At 38.9% G+C, this 18,533-nt stretch overlaps 1 protein-coding gene across 3 annotated transcripts in view; it reads right to left on the minus strand.

Moving 5' to 3' along the window:
* Positions 1-17,512, minus strand: part of POGLUT1 (protein O-glucosyltransferase 1) — a 35,305-nt gene extending 17,793 nt beyond the window's left edge. The window contains exons 1-5 of one of the 3 annotated variants that reach the window (XM_077118245.1): positions 17,336-17,512; positions 16,539-16,629; positions 15,314-15,457; positions 11,137-11,272; positions 8,536-8,657 (exon numbers count right to left, since the gene is read on the minus strand). In XM_077118245.1, coding sequence (XP_076974360.1) covers positions 8,536-8,657; positions 11,137-11,272; positions 15,314-15,457; positions 16,539-16,629; positions 17,336-17,420 — 578 coding nt within the window. In that variant the 5' untranslated portion in view covers positions 17,421-17,512. Of the gene's footprint in view, positions 1-8,535; positions 8,658-11,136; positions 11,273-15,313; positions 15,458-16,538; positions 16,630-17,088; positions 17,238-17,335 lie in introns of those variants that run through there. The other 2 variants (XM_077118247.1, XM_077118246.1) reach the window with 2 other exon arrangements.
* Between the last annotated feature and the right edge of the window lie 1,021 nt (positions 17,513-18,533).

Here is an 18,533-nt window from a genome sequence, read left to right on the forward strand (position 1 = left end):
TATTTTATTCTTTTAGTTGTGATTGTAAATGGGATTCGTTTCTTGATTTCCCCCTCAGCTTGTTCATTACTAGTGTATAGAAATGCTACAGATTTTTGAATGTTGATCTTGTAACCTGCTACTTTGCTGTACTCATTTATTAGCTCTAGTAGTTTTGTTGTGGATTTTTCCAGGTTTTCGACGTATAGTATCATATCGTCTGCAAACAGTGATAGTTTTACTTCTTCCTTTCCAATTTTGATGCCTTGTATTTCTTTTTCTTGTCTAATTGCTCTGGCTAGAACCTCCAACACAATGTTGAATAATAGTGGTGATAGTGGACATCCTTGTCTTGTTCCTGATCTTAGGGGGAAAGTTTTCAATTTTTCCCCATTGAGGATGATATTAGCTGTGGGTTTTTCATATATTCCCTCTATCATTTTAAGGAAGTTCCCTTGTATTCCTATCTTTTGAAGTGTTTTCAACAGGAAAGGATGTTGAATCTTGTCAAATGCCTTCTCTGCATCAATTGAGATGATCATGTGATTTTTCTGCTTTGATTTGTTGATATGGTGTATTACATTAATTGATTTTCTTATGTTGAACCATCCTTGCATACCTGGGATGAATCCTACTTGGTCATGATGTATAATTCTTTTAATGTGTTGTTGGATACGATTTGCTAGAATTTTATTGAGGATTTTTGCATGTATATTCATTAGAGAGATTGACCTGTAGTTTTCTTTTTTTGTAATATCTTTGCCTGGTTTTGGTATGAGGGTGATGTTGGCTTCATAGAATGAATTAGGTAGCTTTCCCTCCACTTCGAGTTTTTTGAAGAGTTTGAGGGGAGTTGGTACTAATTCTTTCTGGAATGTTTGATAGAATTCACATGTGAAGCCGTCTGGTCCTGGAGTTTTCTTTTTAGGAAGCTTTTGAATGACTGATTCAATTTCTTTACTTGTGATTGGTTTGTTGAGGTCATCTATTTCTTCTTGAGTCAAAGTTGGTTGTTTTTGTCTTTCCAGGAACCCGTCCATTTCATCTAAATTGTTGTATTTATTAGTGTAAAGTTGTTCATAGTATCCTGTTATTACCTCCTTTATTTCTTGAGGTCAGTGGTTATGTCTCCTCTTCCATTTCTATCTTATTTATTTGCATCCTCTCTCTTCTTCTTTTTGTCAATCTTGCTAAGGGCCCATCAATCTTAATGATTGAGAGATTGGTCTGTAGTTTTCTTTTTTTGTAATATCTTTGCCTGGTTTTGGTATGAGGGTGATGTTGGCTTCATAGAATGAATTAGGTAGCTTTCCCTCCACTTTGATTTTTTTGAAGAGTTTGAGGAGAGTTGGTACTAATTCTTTCTGGAATGTTTGATAGAATTCACAACTTCTGGTCTTATTGATTTTCTCTATTGTTTTCATGTTTTCAATTTCATTTATTTCTGCTCTAATCTTTGTTATTTCTTTCCTTTTGCTTGCTTTGGGGTTAGTTTGCTGTTCTTTCTCCAGTTCTTCCAAGTGGACAGTTAATTCCTGCATTTTTGCCTTTTCTTCTTTTCTGATATAGGCATTTAGGGCAATAAATTTCCCTCTTAGCACTGCCTTTGCTGCGTCCCATAGGTTTTGATATGTTGTGTTTTCATTTTCATTCACCTCAAGATATTTACTAATTTCTCTTGCAATTTCTTCCTTGACCCACTCGTTGTTTAAGAGTGTGTTGTTGAGCCTCCACGTATTTGTGAATTTTCTGGCACTCTGCCTATTATTGATTTCCAACTTCATTCCTTTATGATCCGAGAAAGTGTTGTGTATGATTTCAATCTTTTTAAATTTGGTAAGACTTGCTTTGTGACCCAGCATATGGTCTATCTTTGAGAATGATCCATGAGCACTTGAGAAAAAGGTGTATCCTGCTGTTGTGGGGTGTAATGTCCTATAAATGTCTGTTAAGTCTAGCTCATTTATAGTAATATTCAAATTCTCTATTTCTTTATTGATCCTCTGTCTAGATGTTCTGTCCATTGATGAGAGTGGTGAATTGAAGTCTCCAACTATTATGGTATATGTGTCTATTTCCCTCTTCAGTGTTTGCAGTGTATTCCTCACGTATTTTGGGGCATTCTGATTTGGTGCGTAAATATTTATGATTGTTATGTCTTCTTGTTTAATTGTTCCTTTTATTAGTATATAGTGTCCTTCTTTGTCTCTTTTAACTGTTTTACATTTGAAGTCTAATTTGTTGGATATTAGTATAGCCACTCCTGCTCTTTTCTGGTTGTTATTTGCATGAAATATCTTTTCCCAACCTTTCACTTCCAACCTATGTTTATCTTTGGGTCTAAGATTTGTTTCCTGTAGACAGCATATAGAAGGATCCTGTTTTTTAATCCATTCTGCCAATCTATGTCTTTTGATTGGGGAATTCAGTCCATTAACATTTAGTGTTATTACTGTTTGGATAATATTTTCCTCTAACATTTTGCCTTTTGTATTATATATATCATATCTGATTTTCCTTCTTTCTACACTCTTCTCCATACCTCTCTCTTCTGTCTTTTTGTATCTGACTCTAGTGCTCCCTTTAGTATTTCTTGCAGAGCTGGTCTCTTGGTCACAAATTCTCTCAGTGAATTTTGTCTGAGAATGTTTTAATTTCTCCCTCATTTTTGAAGGACAATTTTTGCTGGATATAGGAGTCTTCGTTGGCAGTTTTTCTCTTTTAGTAATTTAAATATATCATCCCACTGTCTTCTTGCTTCCATGGTTTCTGCTGAGAAATCTACACATAGTCTTATTGGGTTTCCCTTGTATGTGATGGATTGTTTTTCTCTTGCTGCTTTCAAGATCCTTTCTTTCTCTTTGACCTCTGACATTCTAACTAGTAAGTGTCTTGGAGAACGCCTATTTGGGTCTATTCTCTTTGGGGTGCGCTGCACTTCTTGGATCTGTAATTTTAGGTCTTTCATAAGAGTTGGGAAATTTTCAGTGATAATTTCTTCCATTAGTTTTTCTCCTCCTTTTCCCTTCTCTTCTCCTTCTGGGACACCCACAACACATATATTTGTGCGCTTCATATTGTCATTCAGTTCCCTGATCCCCTGTTCAAATTTTTCCATTCTTTTCCCTATAGTTTCTGTTTCTTTTTGGAATTCAGATGTTCCATCCTCCAATTCACTAATTCTAGCTTCTGTGTCTTTAAATCTACCATTGTAGGTATCCATTGTTTTTTCCATCTTTTCTACTTTGTCCTTCACTCCCATAAGTTCTGTGATTTGTTTTTTCAGTTTTTCTATTTCTTCTTTTCGTTCAGCCCATGTCTTCTTCATGTCCTCCCTCAATTTATTGATTTGGTTTTTGAAGAGGTTTTCCATTTCTGTTCGTATATTCAGCATTAGTTGTCTCAGCTCCTGTATCTCATTTGAACTATTGGTTTGTTCCTTTGACTGGGCCATATCTTCAATTTTCCGAGCATGATCCGTTATCTTCTGCTGGCGTCTGGGCATTTAATCAGATTTCCCTGGGTGTGGGACCCAGCAGGTTGAATGATTTTTCTGTGAAATCTCTGGGCTCTGTTTTTCTTATCCTTCCCAGTAGCTGGCGCTTGTGGCGCTCGTCTGTCTGCGGGTCCCACCAGTAAAGGATATTGTGGCTCCTTTAACTTTAGAAAACTCTCGCTGTAGGGGAGGGTCGCTAGCCGAAGCAGCTTGGGGGAGTGCCAATCTGAATCTCCCAGCCGGCCCGGGAATCCACGCGTGGGGAGGGTCACCGGCCTCCGCAGCTTGTGGGAGCTCCTGTCCAAATTTCCCAGCCGGCCCGGGTTGCCAAGCGTGGTGGGGGGGGCGCCGGCCTCCGCGCTTAAGGGAGCACCTGTCCAAATTTCCCAGCCGGCCCGGGGCGCCAAGCGTGGCAGGGGGGCGCCGGCCACCGTGGCTTGGGGGAGTGCCTATCCACCGTTCCCAGCCAGACCGGGAAGCCACGTGTTTGGAAGGGACCCCAGTCGCCGGTCTCTGCGGCTTGGGGGGTCTCCGATCCAATTCTCCCAGCTGTTCCGGGGGGCCGCGTGTGGGGGGGGCGCCAGCCGCCGCGGCTTGAGGGAGTCGCCTGTCCAATTTTCCCAGCTGGCCCAGGAAGGAGGGAGGGAGGGACTCCGGCCGCCTGCCGCCCGGGTCCGGGGAAGCGCGCGCCCCTCGGGTATCTCACCGCAGCGGATTCTCCCTGCCGCTTCAGCCGTTCCAGAATGGGGTACGCTGTCTTCTTGGTCTCTGTCGTGGCTCTGGGAGCTGTTCTGTATTGTTTCTACTTCCCTAGAAGCTGTTCTGGAGGAGGAACTAAGACCCACGCAGCTTACTAAGCCGCCATCTTCTCCGGAAGTCCAAAAATAATGATTTTGATTAGTTTGTTTTTTAAAAAAACTAGATAAGGATTTGTTTTAACCATTTCTGAAGATTAATTTAGAATTTTACTTTTTTTTTTTTTTTAATTCCGAGAAGGACTTTTATTTTATTTTTTACATGGGCAGGCACTGGGAATCGAACCTGGGTCCTCTAGCATGGCAGGCAAGCATTCTTGTCCACTGAGCCACCGTGGCTTGCCCAATTTTACATTTTTAAATAAGTCTGATGAAGGCTACTTTTCTACTCAAAAGGCAAAGCCCTAAATGATATTATGTTCGTTTTTGTTATCACTTCATTCCCTGGAGGTACTAGCCAGTGATACTTACAAACCTATTGCCCCAATGTTCCTAATAACATTGATAGGAAAGCCCTCAAAACCATTAACAACATGTTTTGGGCTGTTTAATGCAATACAATGTAGACTCCCGCTTTAAGTAGAATGCTACTGATAAAATTAATAAACAAAGAGAGCTTTAGAAAATAGCAGAAATTGAATGAAAGGGCAAGAAAACAAATCACTCCCTGACTCTGTGTTTTGGATGCATAGGAATTATTATCAGATTAGTTACCTATTTGCAAAGCACCTTGGTATTCTTGAAACTGTACTAAGTATTTCAAAAAGACAGTCCCTGAAACTCAAGTCTTATTACACATTACTATGACCAGCCTTCCTTGCTGAAACTGCTAGCTCCATAGAGGTTTTGTTCTTAACTTTCTTCAAAGGAGGCTGGCAGAGCAGTTTGGGCAGTGTTTTCCTTTGAAAAAGAAAACTGGAGGTAATGAGGGATTGGTGGGCTATTATGACAGTAATGGAGAAACTGAGTATATAAACTTTTTCAGGTAGAGATACTTTTCAGATATATATGGTACCATATTACTCATTTTTGCTCAGTTGAGAGCACTGTTCAATATTTTCCAGGCCCTCAGCATTTCACTTTCAGCTAACCTGGCTCTTCCTCCAGCCCTTTCTTGCTGGATCACTTTTACCTGATTCTCCAGTCTAAGGTCAGAACTATTTCTTGCTTTCCCCTACACTCCTTCCACTAAGATATAAACACTACAGCATTGCGTTTTCTTGAGTGAAAAAATGACACGTGCTCATTATATAAAATTCTAATAGAAAAACATAAAGATAAAAGTTGAAAAATCATCAAGAATCTCCCCATTCACAGACAGCCACTTTTTTTTTTTTGGTTGCATGGGCTGGGAATCGAACCTGGGTCTCCCATATGAAAAGCGGCATTCTAACACAGATAGCCACTTTTAACAATTTAACTTTTTAGTGAATAATTTCTTTTTCTCTCTTTATTTATATATCTGATCAGTGGTATTTAACTGGAAGAGACTTTGCTCTTCTCCCTCCCAGAGGATATCTGAGAATATCTGTAGACATTTTTGATTGTCAAAAGGCCTATATCAGGAATTTTTTTTCTCCACGTAAGTACAAACAGTGGCCACCCCAGTCTGGCACTACTACCCCAGACCTTTTTTTTCAAATTTTCTCTGACAGAAGTAGAAAGTGAAATCATTAAATCTGTAGAGGACACTGAATTCTTCTGCAAAGTGAACTATAAGTCAAAGAAGACAAGTCCCCAAAAAGATTACAAAGAGACAGAAAAATAGCCAGCAGACATCAATGTGGATAAAAAGCAAATTATTAGTTTCTTGCTAAAGGAAGGTAAGAAATTCATTCACACTGCCAGAGATGCTCAAAGGGGGCTCTGAAAAGTGAAACTGCAATATTATAATCACAAATAACCTTAACTAAAGAACAAAAGGGGAAGGTACCAAAAGAAATAAATGCTCATATTGGATTTTTTTCCCACTATTAATTTATTATGTTCTATAAAAATAAACAAAGATATCCAGGTATATATATATATGTACGGGTAAAACTTTTAACAAAAATGAAATCGTTTCATATTATAATCTTGAAATAATGAGAATAGGCAAACTCATAGAGCAGAATTTAGAATATAGGCTACTAGGTAACAAATAGAGGGTAGGGTACAAGGAGTTAAGGCTTAAACTGTACATTTTCTATTTGAGACCATGTGAAAAGTTTTGGTAATGGATTGTGGTGATGTTAGGACATAATTAACAACATTGAATTATATATTTGAATGTGGTTAAAGGGGAGAAATTTTAGGTTGTATATATGTAACTAGAAAAATATTTTTTTAAAAAATCAAAGTTAGAAGTAAAAATCTAAAATTGTGAAATTGTAACCCATAGTGAAACTCTGAAATATACAACTACAACTAATTGTGATGCTGTGCTTTGAAATTTATAGCTTTTTTGTATATATGTTATTTTTCACAAAAAAAAGAAGGAAAAAAAAAGTAGATTGTGGGGTGGGCCACAGTGGCTCAACAGGCAGAGTTCTTGCCTGCCATGCTGGAGGCCCGGGTTCGTTTCCTGGTGCCTGCCCATATAAAAAAAAAGTCAACTGTAATGATAAAAAAAAATTTAAGCCCTCTGGCCTCCTACATTCTGGAGCAGCTAGAAGGAAAAATATAAGAGGATCATATGGTAACCCATAATAAACCCTGGGATCTGTCCTATAACCACTTGTTGAAGAGTTCTTTGAAAACTATTGCTTTTTTATTTCTTTGCTTTGTATATATATATTATACTATACAATAAAAAAAATCGATGGAACTGTACAACACAGTGAACCCAAAGTTAAACCATACACTATAGTTAATAGTACAATTTAAAGATGTGCTTTCTTCAGTTGTAACAAATGTATCACACCAGAGCAAGGTGTTAATAATAGGGTGGTGTGTGGGAATCCTGCATTTTATGCATGATTGTTCTGTAAACACAACTTTTCTAATAAAAAATAAAGAAATAAATTTGCAAAACATTCAGAATGTCTATATTATTCATATTTTATCCTCCAAAAGATAGAATATGATTATAAATAACAGTTGGGTATAAATTTATCTTAAAAAAATAAAAAATGCAAAACATAGCTCTTATGAAAGCCCTGGATAATTAGGAGAGGAAAGAGGTTCTTGTTGGGTATTTGCATGGGTTATACACATTTATGTGCTCTTATACAAGACTATTTGCTTGAAATATGCCAAAATCCTAGATGATTTCAGTCAAGTATATTATGTGTGTTATAGGTTGGCTATTGGTGTTGATTTCTTTTTTCTTTTCAACAACAATACTGTTGAATCAGCTCATCTATACAATCTGTCAGTAAATTTCCTAGCTTTTATGTTTGCCAGTTTCACTAGCTCTGTGGAGAGAAATAATACAAAACAAGAAAAAACATAAAAAGCTGCAAACAGTAAGTAATATTTCCTAAGTTCTTGCTTTATGTCAGATACTGTGCTGAGCACTTCACATTATGTCATTTAATCTTCACAAAAACTTTGCAAGGAAGGTTCTCTTACCATCCCATTTTACATATGAGATAACAGAAGATTTAGAGAGAGGAAAAGTTAACTTACCCCAAGTCACACAGTTACTGAGTGGCAAAGCCAAGATTTTAAACTTAGCTCTTATTTAACTCTCAACTCAACAACCTTAAACAGTGTGTTTATTATTCTGCCTATACACACGCGATACGGTTAGAAAATGGCCAATGTGACACTATGATCACTACATTTCTATTTGATTGTTAAAGAAAATGAACTGAGCTTTGCCATTTGATGCTTCCTACTATATGAGACTTGCTCTGTTGTAGGACACTTAATGGGCTACAGATGAAAAGAAAAGAGAAATCTCCTTAAAGTAAGTGGGAATTGATACTCAAAGCTTAGATATTCTTCAAACCATAAAGAATCCAAATAGCATCAATATAAAAGTGCTTATAAAAAAAAAAAAGAAAAGAAAAAAATCAAACCAAACCAAACCCATACAACTTACCTAGGTCCCTTTATAAACAGAGTGAAATTCAGACAGACAGAAGGATTGCTGATGTTTTATTTTAGGGCAAGTTTTCCTGACCTTTTTCTATGGACATGTAAATATTTTTATACATATAAAACTGCTTATGCTATAAACAGTTTTCTTTTTTTTAACTAGAAAGTTAGCCATTTTTAAGTAAATAATTATTTTTTCGTATTCTTATTGTATTACTTTATTTCTACTGCTTATTTCAGGAAAATCCAGAGGGAAAAATAAAACATCTCTAAAGGACCTACCTTGCTAGATCTTCTCTGAAGAGGTCCCACCGTCCAAGACCTGTAGGATAAATTGGCCAAACAGCAGGTCCCCCTTCCCAAAATGTCCAAGCAGGATACATGATGTCATGATACTCTGATGTCTTCAACAGAAACAGAAAGGTTGTTCTAAATCAGTCTCAGAGCAAAGAGAGATGAATCAAACTGTATTTATGCCACTGGATCTGGACAAAGTCTTGTTCTTTGTCACCATGCCAAAGATATATTCTCCCTAGACTCTGGACATTAAAAGACAAAAGTGACCATGAGTTAAAATGCATGGGCTCACTGAATCCCAGAATTTGAAATCACATTAAAAATCAACCTTTACAGTCTTTCAAAGTTCTGTTTTCCTAGAGGACCCACACTACTGAGGTTTTTAGTTAAAGGGAATAATACATTCGCATGAACGTTCTCATATCTCTCTCACCTGTTATAACTGGAGTTTATACTGTCTTACCCAATTCTTAGTTATTTTCTAGAGGGCCTTACAAGAGTAAGAACTAGGAAGTACAGTGCAAAGGTTAGGACACTGGAGATAGATTATATGAGTCTGAATACTAACTGCATCTCTTTCCAGCTCTGGATAAGTTATCTAAAGCTTTTATGCCTCAGTTTCCTTATCTTTGAAATGGGAAAAATAATATCTACATAATAGGCTTGCTGGAAATATTAAATGAGTTCATACATGCGAAACACTTAGAACCACTATGTACTAGTGTCTGACTAATAAGTGCTACTGGTATTAGTTAACACTGCGGCACTACCGAGTTCACAATGGTTAGTCAATAAATGATTGGCTTTTCATTGATCAGGATCAGAAGTGCCAACAGGCAGAATGGGGAGAGGAGTGTTATCCCACATTTTTTAAAGAAAGTTTGAAACTATTTTGTCCCCTTTTTATAGTTATCTCTGTTAAAACTATGCTCAATGATAAACCTCTATAATTTCTTCCTCTGAAACTACATGTGCAATGTGCTGTTTGCCTTCTCTCACATACCTAAAGAATGATATACTCATCACACACCTCAAATATTAACAGCAGCTTAATAAAAACTGTATAATTAACTATAAAATCTCTCCCTTGAAAACAGGAATCACTGATTTTAAAAAGAGAGAAATAAATAGAAAGTATACCAGTGGTTGTACTTGATTATGAACAGAAACAACAGATAAACAAAAATCCTTACTGACTTACATGGGAGCCTCTATCTGTTCTTCTGGGAGAGTTTCACGACAGATAATGGGACCAAGCACTTTTGAGAAATGAGGCTAACTCATGGAAAATGCAACACACATGTGACCTCAGCCCACTTGCAACACAGGAAATAAACAAGTCTAGAGAGAAAGCAAACTGTGATAAAGAATGATTGGGGGTAAATTGTCCCTTTGCTTTGAAAAAGCCAGAACTGAAATGGCACTCTTTTTCCCAAGTCCATGGGATTTTCCTAAACCATTTTGCCCCCACAGAATCCTCCCTCCCTGCACCAGTGTGTTCATACCTAGTCTCTAGAGAACCCTGGCCTATTCTTGTTAATGTATAGTTTGCACTAACCTGAACACTGATGAGATGATATTAACCTTGCCCAGTTCTCCATGCCTACAGGTCTGTCCTAGCTATTTCTATCCCTCTCTATCTAGACCCAAGGTACATCCCTCATTTATTCCTCTCAGATATCCTAGGCTTATCCCCCTCAATACACCGCTTGGACACAAACTGTGTGGAGCTATCTTTACCTTAGGATAAAGATGATACCCAGCTGGCCAATACACATAATGCAGGAATTCAATATTTTTGAAATGACAGTGTTCCCTAATTCTAAACCTATGAGCTTTCTAAGACCCCTCTCCTATGCTCTGTAGGATCTCTGAGCCTGTGATGGTTAGGTTCTGGTGTCAACTTGGCCAAGTGATTTATGCCCAGTTGCATGGGTATTTTGTGCCTAGCTGATACACCAGAAGGCTGGTATATTAAATCATCAGTCAGTTGATGGCATCTGTGGCTGATTACATCTGTGATCAACTAAGGTGTGCCTCTCACCAAGATAATCCAATCAGTTGAGGACTTTTAAGGAAGAACTGAGACTTTTTTACTGTTTTCTTCAGCTAGCAAGCCTCTCCTGTGGAGTTTGTCCAGACACTTCATCAGAGCTGCCAGCTTCACAGCCTGCCCTACAAATTTTTGACTCTTCCATTCCCACAGTTGTGTGAGACACCTTTATAAATCTCCTATTTACAGGTCTTTCCTGTTAGTTCTGTTTCTCTAGAGAACCCTGACTAATACAGAGCTCCACCTCCAATGTCCTGTTGGTTCCTCAGGCTTCTCATTCTCTACTCTCCATCCCTAACCAGACAGTTACTTAAGCAGTCTTATTCACATTCCTTATGTGTAGGTACTTAACCCCATTTCCTTAGTCTATTGCTCAACCACTGTAAAGTTAACAGGGACACAGACCCATTCCAGGACCTTATGCCTCACACTCACCATTATCCATCAGACTTTGTCCTGGGATAATGACCCCTTCTTACCCATACCTAGAGGACCATCCCCAATACTCCCATGTAGACTCTTCCTTTACTTACCTTACTGAAGGAGAAGACTGGAATGGCAGGCTCCATCCATTTAGGAACCTGAGGATAATCTCGTACATTGATCACCATCTCCATGTCAGGGAGGTGCCCAATAACCTCCAAAATAAAGTGTTCAACACCACTACACCTGTCAAGCGGGAATATCACAAATTCACCAGAGCAGTGTCTACTCTGTAACAAGGCCAAGATCCCACCCACTCTTTTAAAATAAGACAAGCCAGTGTTCAGATAATCAGCCTACTGAAAAGTTTCCTGAGAGTAATGTGTAGTATAATAAAGAACCTGGCTGGTTTGGGGGCCCCATTCCCAGTGGGTAACCTCTACATACTTGGAATTTCCCATGATAGATGCATCTTTTGTTATTCATGGTTAGACCCCAGACCACAGCTGATAGTTTGTGATAATGAAATGACTCAGGGTGGGGTCACCTCATGGTGGACTCAGGGTAGGGAGCTGGCCAACCAGAAAGGCCAACCATGTGAATGGTTGGGAAGGGTTGGGACTTTGAGCTAGTCATATAACCTAACCTGGAGGATGGCTGGAAATTGAGTTCAACACATGGCATTGATTCAATCAATCATGACTGCTTCATGTGACACCTCATAATAACTCTGGACAACTGAAGTTTGGGAGAGCTTCCATAATTGATAATATTCACTGATGTACCAGGAGGGTGGCACATTATGACACTGGGTAGAAAGTATATGAAAGTTACATTTGAGACCCTCCCAGACCTTGCCCTTTGCATCTTTTCTTTTGGCGGCTTCTGATTTGTATCTTTTTTGGTTATCATAAAACTATAATCATAAGTATTGTGCTTTCCTGACTTTTGTGAGTCATTCTAGTGAATTATCAGACTTGAGAGCATGGTAGAAACCCCTGTATTTGTAGCCAGTTGGTCAGAAGTGCGAGTGACTCTGGGGACCCTGCTGAACTTGCTTGCAGTGGTGATGAAGTGAGAGTAGTCCTGTAGAAGATTGCTCTTAACCTGTAAAAGTTAACCTAACTCCAGGTAGAGTCAGAATTGTACTTCAGATGGTTATTAAAGTTATTGCACAATGCTTCTAAAGGGACTCTTCCTCTCTTTTATATTGTGCAAGTTACTTTTTCTGGCTAAGCTTCTCCAGTTTATAATATTTAATAAAATATTCTAACTAAATCATCACAGCTTTGAAAGGGATATTTTTGCTACTCCTACTACTTCATCTCCTCTATCTATTCCCAGTTTTTTTCTTTATTTCTCTTATATGGGGTATTTTAACCAAAATATTACTCACTTAACCAGTAAGTAAGATACAATTCTGATAAGAACTAGAGAAGCTAATTTTGTAATTGTGTCCCTTGGGCTTTGCTTCTCACACAGACACCATTTTTATTCTCACCATAATTAAGCCTCATAATTTAGGAGGAAAAATAGGAAACCTTTTATCACCTTCAACCTGAATACAAGACACTATGAAAATCAGTTTTGCAAGCCAGAAAAAGAATATTATCAGGGGGCTTGTATCATGGCTTACTAAATAGAGTCCCTGGAAAACCTCAGAGGATTTCTTGATAGAACAAGAAGATACACTGACAGCTTAACTTGTTTCTGCCCCATCCTTTGAGGCCCTGATGAACTCTATCCTGGGGGTAGAATTCCAAGGTATGACCCAAATTTTCCAGTGGAATGGAAATGACTGATTTAAAATCTTGCTTTATATATAGGAAGATCATTGAAAAAAAAAATTTAAGTGGTTTATAAACATAAGATGCTCAAGTCTATTAAAAATAAAGAAATGCAAATTAAGCCAGATGCCATAATGACATTGGCACATTATTCAATGATAAAAAGATTAGGTGAGATATATATATAGAGAGAGAAAGAATAGAACTGTCCAACACAAAGAATGAACTCTAACGTATATTGTGGACTATAGTTAATAATATATTTATAATAATGTTTTATTAATTGTAACAATGCTAAAACACTAATGCAAAATTAATAATAGCAAAAATTGCATGTGGGGGCATGAGTACTCTGTACTTTATGCATGATTCTTCTGTAAACCAATTAATCATTCTAATTTTTTTTTAAAGTTTTTTTAATGCAAAACAAAAACAAAACAAATGAGCTATCAAGGCATGAAAAGATACAAAGAAACCTTAAATCACTAAGTCAAAGAAGCCAGTTGAAAAAGTTATACACTGTATAATTCCAATTATATGACTTTCTGGGAAAGGCATAACTATAGACAGTAAAAAGATCAGCCGTTGCCAAGGACTCAGGGGGAGGGGGAAAAAGATACATAGAAGGGGCGGCAAGAAATTTAACACTTCAGTATGTGCAGTTTATTTTATGCCAATGATACGTCAATAAAACTTATTTTAAAAAAAACATGACTCTCCGTCATTGAGATAATTTGTGTCTGGTGTCTCAGAAATTCTCTCAGTTCATCCTTGAAATGATGAGTTTATATTTTAATTTGTTGAAAATGTGAATTTTAAAAACTCCATACAGGATTTTACATCTGGATGAATTATGAGTATCTACACCTAGTAAGACAGAATCTTTGAGATATTATACAACTGTGTCTATTTCATTAAAGGCACTGGTTCTGAATTTTTCATTCTATTCCTGTTTTGTCTGTCTCTTTTCTATACTTATGTATGTAGCTGGGATAGGAACTTTCAATGTCATGAGTAATGTAGATAACTTATTGTGCATGAAGTCTTGTGTTTCCTTAAGAACATTTGCAAGATCTTGTGATTCTAATCAAAATGCTCTAAGGTCTAGAACAGACACATGCCTTTCAGAAACTTTGACAGTAATTAGTTTCATCAGGAAATAGTTCAGCTAACTTTGAACACTGGGTAAGCTTTCAAAGTCCAACAATGCCTATAAATGTATTTTATTTCTCATTTGTGGAAATTAATTAAAAACTCTCCATGCTAACAATTACTACTTAGTCTCTATCATTGTCCCAAATAATGAAAAAAACTTCTGTATAAAATACCTCAATAATTTCCCCAACTACCACCTTATTTCCCTTTGACACTTGATAACCAAAACGTCACTGTGATTACCTCATGGTAGTGAAATATTAAATGATCTTTTATTTCTTTTTTGTTGTTTTTACATACTTTTTACAGTGAATATGTACTAATTTGAAATACAGTTGTTAGTAAAAAAAAGACAAGCAGGGTGCACGGGTGGTTCAGTGTTAAAATGCTTGTCTTACACGCAGGAGACCCAGGTTCGATTCCCCGACCATGCACTCACCCCCAAAAAAAACAAGCCGTATACTTGGGATGGATTTTATGGTGTGTGAACATATCTCATTAAAATTACATTTTAAAAAACCAAGCAAATATAAATCCTGATGTAAAAGGATTAAGTAACTTTTGCAATACTAATTTATTTTAATGACAGAATAGGGATTGTTTAGCAGAGCAAGAGGGTCTTAAGGAAGGGATCCCTAACATGCCTTCTGGGTTTTGTACCTTCGCATTTTATAAGATTTGAAGTACCAAAAAAAAGTGCTAAAATGGAAGTTTATCGTCTGCCTAGCCCAAATTGTGGGCTCAGGCTGTGATGATCTTCCCAGCTCCCCTCAACCTCCAGCCCACTAACATGTTACCTCAACCCTCACACCTGAAGTTCTGGCTAGCACTGTCTGTGCAATCTGCAGCCTCAGTTACTCCTCTTGACTCGTACCACCTTTTCTTAAATACTCGGAACCTGGAACAATACCTGGCCCATGACAAACACGCAATAAATACCTAAGCTTCTTGTCCTTCAGTCCAGCTCACTCCTGCAATGTCTCATCAGCCTGTGCCCTACAGCTACAGCATGATCCCACTAAACATGAGACCAGGAGAGTATCTGGAGACCATTTTCCTCGTTCAGGACAATGGATGCTCTCACGTAGGCCAGCGGACAAATGCTCAAAAAGCTCCTAACATCTAATTTGGGAACAGCAAAATAAGGCAGTCATATAGGATAAAGGAGGATAGGAGTTGGCAAGAAAAACATCCAGGCATGGAGAACAGTTTGTCACTATTTTATAATTCCCCTGAAATATGAAGAGGGATTTATGGTCAGTCCCCTGAATTTACTTCTCTATGAGAATAATATCAATCAAGTCCATATATAAAAAAGAAGATACATATTCCTTGTTACTCCTACCTTGAGGGAAACATACAGTCATTTTCCCGATATAATCTGTTCTTAATGATCTGATAGTGAGTCCCTAGCTTCCGTCTGACCACCTCCGCCATCATCTTCTTGGAGATGCCTCCTCGGAAAGGAGTAAGATCCTGTTCTATGACACTGAGGAAGAACAGAAATCATGAAGGAAAGGACACCAAGAGATTAATACCACTTCACCCAATTCCTATCCATACATTTAGGTTCAGTATCAGAGAACACAGTAAGCTGAGGGGAAGAAGAGGAATGAGCAACTTTTCCCCAGAAGCACCAGAGGTAATCTAATCAACAGCAAAGCCACTAAGAGTGAAGATCCAAGTCAATTTCTCTTCTTTTCTCCCTTTGCACTGCCCCTCCCTTACCTGACCCATATTACTCCTTTACTACTCCTGCTACAATCCTGTCCTCCCAGGCACTACAGCTCCCAATGACATCCCTTCCTTAAGTTCCACAGAGAGCAAGGTTTATGCCACAGTCTAACGCCAACTCCTTTGTTCTGGTCTGTCTGGCCACACCCACACCCATGTAGCCTGTGAGCAGCAATCAGAATGTATAGTCTTTTGGCATCTCTTTTAAAGCTCAGTACATAGCAAATTTTCATTAAGCATCAGCTCATTTTTTTTTTTTAGGAGTCACAGGTTAACTTAACGAGGTGCTAAAAGATGGGTTATTTAGCTGATGAGAAATCTGAGGCCCAGAGACAGTTAAGTGGTTTGCCACAGGGCTAAATAGTGGCAGATTTGATGCTTGCAAAGTTATCTTTCTATACCATACCATGCTTCCTCTCTAATTTGCAGATTTCAAAAATGACAAACACGAAATATTATATTCACTTATAAATATGTAAATTCATTCAACAATATTTATTGAGTACTTACTAATGGCCAGCAGTGGGGCCACAATAGTGAACAAGACACAGATCCTGACCTCAAGAGGCATTCAGTCCAGTGGAGAAAACAGCCTTTGACTGTCTATGATTACATAAGGTAATCATAGACAGTCAAAGGCAAGGCTGAGACTTCAGGGTCTCCCCTCTCCCAGAGCATCTTCATTCTCCTGAGGAAAACCACCTCAGGCATATCTTTCTGCTGGCAAAACATGCTTGGTTCTCTCACCACTGCTACCCAGGTCTCTCCCAAGTACCTTAGGGTACTTCCTCATGGCAAGAATTAAACTTTCAAAGAGGCATCAAAGAAAAACTTACCCATGGTGGCAGCTGCAGTTTTGACTTGAACACGGTTCATAATCCTCCAAAGACCTATTAATTTTGTCAATAAATACTTTCCATTTTGAACCTTGAAAGAGTGAAGTAAACGAGTTAACAAAATATCCACGAGTACTCCTGTTAGCAACAGACCGAACCATCAGAAGGCCAAAACTTTTAGACATTCCTTTCCCACCCCATTCGTGAAAAAGAAAAACCAGGAAGGATTTTTTCGTAACTCTCCTCAATCCACGCCGTCAGGTGTCCAAGAAAATGGAAAATTCCCAAAATAAGGCTGGTATTCAGGAGGCTATGGATCAACTGCATTGTGACACAGCCTCTCCTCTTCTACAATCAAACGAAGCCCCATAAAGAGGATTAAATAAAAGCACAGAAGCCCTCCCTTAATCTATTCTGGCGCTAGCCTAAACCCACCCCCACCCCCACATGGAATTACCCCTCCCCGCCCCCCACTGTGTTTGGGGGAGATACAGAGTAGCCCAGCATCAGCAATATTCCCAGAGGGCGAACAGGGGAATTCTTTTCCCACCACCACTTCGAATTCTTAAAGACTGTTCTGTTCACCGGGGTCCTGGGGAGAAGTAACGCCAGACACCTTAACTAGCCGCTCCACTTAACACCGGCGCCCTCCGCCCAGTTTTGCGCAGCCGCGTTCGCGACCACAGCATCCTCCCGGACGCGGGGCGCAGAGTGGAGCGAGGCAGCTGGGGGAGAGCCTGGGGTGCTCCGCCAGAACCCCCGCCAGAGCGATACGCTCAGCTCTGCACGGAGCCCACCTGATTCCTTCTGCCGGCCCTGCGCGGTGGGCAGGAGCAGCAAGAGCAGCCAGAGCCAGAGAGGTGAGCGCGTCCACGGCTTCATGGCCAAGGGACCCACTGCGGAGTCCCTCAGCAGCGCCGGTGGAAGCGCGACCCCGCACAAAAATGGCCATGAGCGCTGCACCACGTGGGCGGTCGGCTGCCCTGCACAAAAATGGCAGTGCCGCGCGCACCCTGCCCCTCCCTCTCTCCCGCCCTCGGCTCGGAGTTTCCCGGGGAATGCGGCGCCTGGAAGCTGGGGCTAGCAGGCGCTTCGTAGCTGTGCGAGCTATACGGTTAGCTGCTTCGTGTCAAAGTGTAGCACCAGAATCCTCCTGGAGCTTATGAAAATCATAGATTTCTGGATCCTACACCAAGCCACTAATTTAAATGGTTCATCAGCACTGTTTGAAAAATGATAGAAACACTAAGCATTTTAATTAAGCTCTATTCTTTGGTCAAGCAATAAGTAGGCTCCTGTAAGAGAAAATCATGCCCAGTTATTTGGGGAAGTAAATAGAAACCAAGAGATGTAGTTTATTTACTGAAAAAGTCTTTCTTGGCTTCAGCATTTCAAGTATTATTTTACAAATTTATTCTCCTAAAAAATATTAAAATATATATATATATTTTAAGAATTATCCCCCCAGAATTAGGGAACTATTTAATGGTTACAAAACTAGCTAAATAAGAAAAAGAAGACTAGGGGGAAATATGCTATCTTTAAAAGAAGAAACAATGATGACATTACCAAGCTAGTGTAGTGATGCAATCCAGGATATGGTCCCCCAACTTAAGTTTTAAACAAGCAAAACCAGGTAGGTCACACTCCTAGTGTGATATAGTGTATATATATATATATATGATGGTTTGGAGCAGTATGTAACCCAGAAAAATATGTGCTTAAACTTGATTCATTCCTGTGGGTGTGAACCCATTGTAAGACCCTACTTAACAGATGCAGTTACTTCAGTTAAGGTGTGGCCCAAATAATCCTTTATTTGAGTCCTTTATAACTGTACTTAAGGTGGTTACATAAGTCAGAATCCTCATTCTTAGTAAATATACATGGAAGTATATGTTCAAGGTGCGTGACATACACAACCTACTCTCAAATGTTTAGAAAATAGACTGATAGGTGGATAAACAAAATGATACAGCAAATGCAGCACAATGT

Source organism: Tamandua tetradactyla, chromosome 10 (assembly GCF_023851605.1).
Source record: "Tamandua tetradactyla isolate mTamTet1 chromosome 10, mTamTet1.pri, whole genome shotgun sequence".
In the NCBI taxonomy this organism is placed as follows: domain Eukaryota; kingdom Metazoa; phylum Chordata; class Mammalia; order Pilosa; family Myrmecophagidae; genus Tamandua; species Tamandua tetradactyla.